Here is an 8,027-nt window from a genome sequence, read left to right on the forward strand (position 1 = left end):
TTTTACACGTTATATTCACATTGAGATATACTTTTCAAGTTCGTGATACATACGTACATTAAATCTTTTTTTTTATAATAAGGGAGTAGCAGACGAGCAGTCCTGATGGTAAGTAGCTACTGCCGTCCATGGACGTCTGTAATCAACCTCAGATAGCATTAGATATTCCTACCTGAGGTCTGCCATAGATGCGCCGCTACCCCTGTGGACTAAGCTGGAACGCCTCGGAAAAGTATGTGTCCCTTACCTCAACCTTCAAACCAGAACACAGCAGCGCTTAACACTGCTGTTATGAGGCAGAAATAGGTGTGGCGGTGGTACCGCCAAAGTTGAGCCACAAAGGGCTCTGCTACTTCCAAATCATATCAGACATTGTAAAATTTTGATCTATCTATACTAATATTAAAAAGAGGAAAACTTTGTTTCTTTATTTGATTGTAATGAATAGGCTCAAAAACTACTGGACCGATTTTAAAAATTCTTTCACCATTCGAAAGCTACATTATTCACGAGTAACATAGGTTATATTTTATACTAAATATATTTGATAAATAGATTTTGAGGCGGTACAAAGTTTGCCGGGTCAGCAAGTGGTAGATAAACATATGGTAGAAACACATATTAATTACGAAAGTTAGTATGTGCAGTACAATGGCAAGTAATCATTGAAACGTTTCTATTTATGGCGTTCCATATTCGAAGCTAAGTAGACGCGAAAAAATCGATGACGCCTTTGTGAACAAACTAGGCCAACATTTCCCATGATGATTAGTTTACGACCACGAATGGTTGCTCGAAGCAATATTCCATTCTATTTAACTGTATATTGTTTGAAAATATACATTGTTAAAATATACCTATGTAACAATTTCGAAAAATGCCATTGCAGAACCAAATAATCAAAAATCTTTCATTAATTTTATATTTCCATACATTCAATTGCAGTCTTGGTTGTATGAAAATCTATAAATGAGATACTAAATGTTAATTTAGAGACGCAAAAAGTATTAGTTTTAATAACGAGGCTATTATTAAAACTAATACTTTTTGCGTCCTTAATAATTCCTTACATTCGAATGATCCTTACATTCATCCGAATGTAAGGATTACGTCAATAGTAAAATATTTACAGCCATATTTTTTAATATTCCATTTGCGCAATCCATGGCGGCTTCAGAACTGAAATGAAATACTGCAGAATAAGAAATCCATAAAGCCAAGCCCCGATAAATCAAAGAGGGATTTATTTACACAAATCGCTTTAATACATTTCGGCGGGATCCACTGAGACGCGAATGAACCTTGAGTATAATTTCACTCTTTTACTAGATACTTATTTGGGTAGTGGGAAAATTCTTGGTATTCCGAAGAGATATCTACAAAAATACATTACAGCCAGTGTGTCACACCGATAATATACATGCACAAAATTATGTATGTATGTAATACATACCGTTTTTTTGACGAGGGGGAAACCTTCAAAAGGTACCCGACGCTGTGGGAGCGACGCTGGGTTATGTGGGACTTTTACCGCAATAAAACCCCCCCGGTGGCCGTCCTCGGCGTTTGGAGGAGAGCTCCGGGATCTCCAACAGAACACAACCGGACTCCTCCTAACGCGATGCCCTTCTATTGGGCTCTGCCCTGGGGGAAGCAATTTATGCCCCTCTCACATCCCCTGGTGATTACAGCGATATGCGACCACACAAATCGCTGTCGTTCCCGGAGTCGCTTGCTGGACGGTTTGAGCTCCCACTCGTGCCGTCCGCAACCCCGGAAGCCCCTTTTAGTCGCCTCTTACGACAGGCAGGGTATACCGTAGCCCTATTCTGGTCCCGGGACTACAGGGACAATGTAATACATACCTACTTTCATGTTTTTTTAATTGAATTTAAATTATATTTTTTTAACTGTATCACCGAGAATTTATATTGAAGATGACTTAACTAAAAATGCTTTCGTTAAGGATGATAATAGCTCATCTAAGATACACCAAGTCGGAATTCATCCGAATGTAAGGTATGCTTAAGCCAGTCGAAATAAATCAAAAAACGATTTATTAAAATGAATCCCGTCGATCTTCTCATAGCGATACTGAATATTTATAGAGTGTGAACATTCCCTCTCGACTGATCGCCGCGAAATGACAAACGTGACTCGATTCGGAATTATGGTGGCTTTCTTATGGAATCCCTGAGCAAATTTCATGTTTGACTGAGAAATTGCATGGGCGTCGGTTATATATTTAAAGTTATTAGCTTTTTACGCGGTTCCACTCGCGTGGATGACAAAAACAAACAAAAACCTTTTATACCTATTATCTCGTAGTATATCGTTATACATATTATCGTAGAAGATCTACCTTTTTTTTAAGAGGGGGAATCCTTTAAAAGGTACCCTATACTGTGGGAGCGACACGGGGTTATGTGGGATTCTTACCACACTAAAAACCCCTGGTGGCCGTCCTCGGCGCTGCGTAGAGGACTCCGGGATCACCAAAAGAACACAACCGGAGTCCTCTTAGCGCGTTGTTCCGTCGGGCTCCGCCCAGGTGAGCATAACGCTCGCCGTCGTCTGGTGTACATGACGGTATGCGACCACACATGCCGCCGTCTTTCCCGGGGTCGCTGGCCGGGCGGTTCGAGCTAAGAGATCTATCTAAAGAATCACTGATGCGTTGCAACTCCTGAGGATTAAGATCGCCTCATATGCGACTCAACATGCGTCAAGAACTGAACCGAACTCACGCTAGAAATTGGTGTGGCACTGCTACCTCCCCTGTCGAACTATACTAGTTCTACCACCATTAATCACAGGTATAAATGTATGCATTGCGTTACACTTGCTAACAGATATGGTAATCGGTTAAATGTATAACTTTAACAAATTTGCATTATACATAAATTATTATGTAAACTGCTGGCATGGCCACTTCACAGTTTGTAACTTTGATTTTTAATTGAGGATTTTTAATGAAATTAATTATGAAACATTTATTTTATAATCATAATAATATAAAATATTACCTATATTAATTCTTAATATTTATTATAAGTAACGCAGTGTTCATTGATATATTCGACAAGAGAAAGGGGTATTTCTTTCAAAAAATAGGCTTAGTTCTCAAGTTGTAGTTGTTCCTTAGACTTAGCCTTACTTTGACCTAAATACATACTAAGAGGATTGTAGGGATTGTTTAACTTTATTGCTTCCTTCATTGTACTTTGTAAAGTACCATTTGTAAGGATCCTTACTTATTTTATAATAAGTTTATGATGTTTTTATATGGGATATAATATGAATAGAGATAAATGTGATGTTCAAAATAAATTTCATGAAATGTATTAAGCACATTACAATTTACTTTGTATTTCAAATTTTAATAAAATATTTAATTAATTTAAGAGTTTTATGACAGTGGTTCTTTGTGTAAAGAACATACCATGATATTACATAATCTTAAAACTTTGGCGCATATGGGTAAGTATGGGTAAGGACCTACATTCAAAAATTTATAAAATCAGAACGTTAGTTCCAGTGGTTAGCATTTCAGTATTTAATTGGGATAGATAAAGTTAAACGTCAATTACCCTTGCAATCCCAGTTAAATTGTTTCAAACCAAACCAAACTATCACTAACTACTTATACCTCTTACTCTAACTCGTTTCTATTTTACTTAACTACAAATAAAATGTCAGGATAAAGTATGTTACACATAGACCGTATTTATTTGAGGGAACAACGTTTATTTTCATTTAGAGAACGTGTATTTACTTGCATTTAGGGATGGCGATTATTTCCGAAAAAGATCGATTGTGTAATCGATTCTAATTGAAGTGTACTAAATCGATTCACAAAAAGATCGAGGCCTTAAGAATCGACTCTCCAAAAATCGATCTTGGATCTTTTCGGTTAATAAGGGCCAAAATAACGAAAAAAAGTCATACTGAAATACGTTTCCGTCAGCAAAAAATGTCTATAACACATTCAACCAAATTCGAAAAAATCGACTTTCGATTTTATATAATGAAAATCGATTCACTGATTCAATCCATTACTGGAGATCGATTAAAATAATCGATTTCTTTGGCCCAAAAATCGATTTTCCGATCAATCTCAAATCGCCATCCCTACTTGCATTTCTCGTGGCTTAGCGGTGGTTGACACGAATACGTTTCGGGACGCAATAACATTTAAAATTTCACAAATATTCCCGACAGAAATGTAAAACTTCTGCTATTCCTATATTTACTCGTACTTCTATACGTATAAGCTATGATGTAAAATTAGGAACATTATGGAGAATCTATTTACTTATGTATTCGTTTTGGCGTTTTTGTAAAATGGCTTTTTATATTATTATCCAGCGGTCATTGATATTGTAACGTATTCGTATTAGCTAATCCCGTTAGAAATTTTTGAGAATGGGACCCGACCCCGCTAAAAATATTTGTGACTTATAATAACAGCAGTGTTGAGCGCTGACCTGACCTGGTGTCAAGAAAGTGGTGTGATTGCGACACTTTATGATAGTAAGTAAGTTTGTGGCCGATATCAGGTAAAACTTCAATCGTATTTGGGGATGATTACAGATGTTCACTTGCCATCAGGTTGACTACAGGTTCGTTTGCTATTTCAGTTAAAAAAACACGTTTCGCTCTGAAAACATTTATACAAAAATAGAAGGTTTTATAAAAGTTTAAGCTCTATCCTTTCGACAAATTTTCAAGTTTTGTGAAATTGAAAATTTGTCGATGTCGTCAACACACATTCTTGCCACAAATACCGGCTTCCGTATTTGTATATGTAAGGTACACGATACATGATTTATCATAGTAGTTTTGACCACATCGTAATTCATAACTTTATTCTGCAAATTTTATAGTGTAATGGAACGCAGCCAAAACACCTTCAAAAAACTGACACAATGTCATTCGATACAATGTAATTAATGTAAATACGATAAATTTGTAACATTATACATATTTGATACATTTTTTCAATATGAAGCCCAAATTCAAGTGTTGTGACGTAGAGAGCGTGTGTGGCCGTAATCTTTGGCAAGGCGTAGTTTTCGTGGCCATCGCTACATTGGTAAGAAAGCGGTGCATTCGGGAATCTCGTAACACTAGAGTATGTAAATGCGAGCATTCCCCGAAATCCACATTTTAGTGCTTGTTTCCAGACGTTGTCGTTTGTTGTGTTTTGTCTTCTTTTAAATGTTAAATGCATTTAGATCCATGTTAAAACTCATATTAAATGATATAATGTATTTATCAATGTCTCTTTTAACACCCCTGGCTCGGTCATGATTATTATATTTCTTACAATATGGAAGTTGCAAATTAGGTGGACAGCATGGCACTTGAAGGTAAGTGTATATAGCCGCTCATGCTCATTTGTAACACCATCGCCAGATAAGATTATATTTCTATCCGAGGTTGACAGACACAGACTACCCCTGATTATTAAGTTGGAACGCCTCGGATAAGCATGTCTCCCTTATAAACGCAATACAGCTCCATTTAACACTGCTGTTATAAGGAAAAATAGGAGTAGGTGGTCCGGATTCAAACCGTGGCCTCTATCAACATCAGAGGACTATTTTTTAAGCAGCTCCATTAATATTTAATGTTCCTACTATTTAACTGTTTATATACTTCTATAATTATGTTTTCTCCTTCTCTTCATATTTTTTTCAGATAATATCATCAATTGTTTTGCTAACGTCGGTCGCAGTGGTAGTTGCCATGGCGGTGAGCGAACACCACTACAACACTCAGCCCGTTACCGCCATGAATCTGGTGTTCGCTCTGGTCTCCACCGCGCTCTCGTGCTATCAGATCGTAATCTCGCTTCTCCTACTTTGGCAGGTCTATCGGGTATTGTTTAACTTATTCACATCTTATTTATAGCTTTCAATATGATTGCCTTTTCAAATATCTATCAGATTTTCCTACATACTGTTTTGCTAAGGGCTTATTTACACCGGATAGTCTTCCGTCTTGGGTAAGGTACTAGGTTTACAAAAGATGGCTGAATGAGTGTTGTTTATTTTATTCGAGTGCCATCTACATTGTGTGATTTTGGCGCCGTGATTTAGGTAGGCGACTTCGACTGTCCGAGAACACTGTTAACCAGCGTTTTCAGAGAAGTTCGGTCGACCGTCGCTTACCAAAGGCACTCGAATAGTCGACAGTCTACTGCCTTCTGCAAACCCAGGCGTCAAATGTCTAGGTGTCTCTTCTGTTGCTGATCTAAGGAAGGACTTATATTGCATTTTGGATTCGTTATAGATGTCCATAGAGGCAATGTTCACACGGTGAAGTGGAGCATACTCACTATGTCATAAAAATACCATATGGAGTATAATAAGGTGATTTCTACGTACCAGGGGTCAATTTCATTGTACCCAATTTACTAATAAGGCTCTGTGTGATTTATCGTTTGTGTTTATTATGTGTCGGCGAAAAATGTCGCCGAATTTCTTAGCTTTACGACGATCAACTTATCGTGACCGATCGCTTGATTAAATTGTCCAGTTAATCACCGCTGTTATATACTTCTGTTAATATATTCTGCCTCTTTATATCCAGTATTTTAGCAAATATATTAGTTCTTTATATCCAGTATGCTGGTTAGCGATAAGGTCGCCTTTTGTATCGTTATAAATTTGTATGTTTCTTTATTTCATTTTGTGGGTACAATAAATTGTATTATTATTATTTATGTTTATCTGTAGATAAAAAGCCAAGCATATCTATGCTCGTTGTGGTACGTGTCTCATCTGTCAATACTCACTCTCTACTGCTTGCTCTTCAGCTCAAAGGTGGTCGTATGCTTCAAAGTCAAGTATTATTCGACGGCAGTAGTGACTCTTGTACTGGGAATTATTTATCAAGGTATTTATGTTAATTATATAATTTAAATATTTCAAATATTAATTTTTAAATACGTTTTAGTAGTGTTAGTACCTACTTGTTAGTACCTGATACGTAGTGGGTCCCGGGTTCTATTCCCGTCCGATCGATTAATTTAGTAGAAGTTGGTAGTAGTTTAAATGGATTGCAAACAAATTAAATACACAGCCGTTTCACAAGGTGTTTCTTTCTGAGACGAAATACCACATTATGGAATAAATTTGATGTAACATAATTCATTATCTTGTTTACCGTATTTTAGTCAAACCTAATATTAAAGTTTTATGTAGAAATTTCATACAAAGTATGTAATAAATCAGTTAAGGTTCTTTTTTTCAGCCTCCTTTACATATTTCGCCATAGTTGTCAACAGTTATCTCCATTCTTTAGACGAAGACCGGCATTTTTGATAGTAATAAACAAAGGCAGTTTTCTTTTTGAGTATCTTTTACCTCACCTTTTTATTACTAATTTCCTTATCTTTTTATCGTACAATGTAATTATATTCTTAGTAGGTTTTAAATCCAATCAAACGAAAATCATTATTACTTATAATGAACAGTCCTACAGTTCAATTTTTTTATTTAAATGCATTTAAAGTCCGTGCATTCATGAACAAATGTCACCAGCGAGCGACCACGCATCCGAAGGCTAATCTCGCTTAATTTAACATTTAACCTTTAAACACAATTTTCGATACACTCAGAATAAGTTAAATCCTTTCCACAGTGATATTATTATGTAGAAATTGTACCAATATTAGAGATTACATAATCAACGATAATAATTACGTAATTTTGAACATGTTGAACTAGTTAAATTTTTCGTAGAAGGTATAGTGTTAGTCCGCGCCAAACTGTTAGTCCGCTCTATAGTTGTTGCGAGCAGGTATAGTCATACAATTTGCTATGGCGACGCGATTCAGTTCTATATTCCGAGTGGACTAGCAGTTTTACGCGGACTATACCTTCCCTTACCGCCGCTGGGCGGCCACTTACTAGTTTTATCATTTGGTCATTTGCTAGTTTCGCACGATAAAAAAGTACATGAGGCATTTCAACTTACTTTTTACTTTACTTTACATGTGTCTTTGAAAAACACTGACA

At 36.4% G+C, this 8,027-nt stretch overlaps 1 protein-coding gene across 1 annotated transcript; it reads left to right on the plus strand.

The window, feature by feature from the left end:
- The first annotated feature begins 4,926 nt into the window (after positions 1–4,926).
- LOC140757403 (uncharacterized) lies at positions 4,927–7,370 on the plus strand. Its single transcript, XM_073093081.1, has 4 exons — positions 4,927–5,095; positions 5,704–5,883; positions 6,744–6,903; positions 7,261–7,370. Exons 1-4 carry the CDS (start codon positions 5,006–5,008, stop codon positions 7,329–7,331), a joined length of 501 nt encoding a protein of 166 aa, XP_072949182.1. The 5' UTR covers positions 4,927–5,005; the 3' UTR covers positions 7,332–7,370.
- Positions 7,371–8,027: the final 657 nt, after the last annotated feature.

The sequence above is a fragment of the Epargyreus clarus genome, unplaced genomic scaffold (assembly GCF_041222505.1).
Source record: "Epargyreus clarus isolate Ecla_fem2 unplaced genomic scaffold, WU_Ecla_fem_2.2 ptg000001l, whole genome shotgun sequence".
Lineage (NCBI taxonomy): Eukaryota > Metazoa > Arthropoda > Insecta > Lepidoptera > Hesperiidae > Epargyreus > Epargyreus clarus.

Coding starts and splice junctions, on each gene's coding strand:
- LOC140757403 (XM_073093081.1), top strand. CDS start 5,006: ATGAAGCCCAAATTCAAGTGTTGTGACGTAGAGAGCGTGTGTGGCCGT. Junction 5,096..5,703: donor TCGTGGCCATCGCTACATTG/GTAAGAAAGCGG, acceptor TATTTTTTTCAG/ATAATATCATCAATTGTTTT. Junction 6,904..7,260: donor ACTGGGAATTATTTATCAAG/GTATTTATGTTA, acceptor TCTTTTTTTCAG/CCTCCTTTACATATTTCGCC.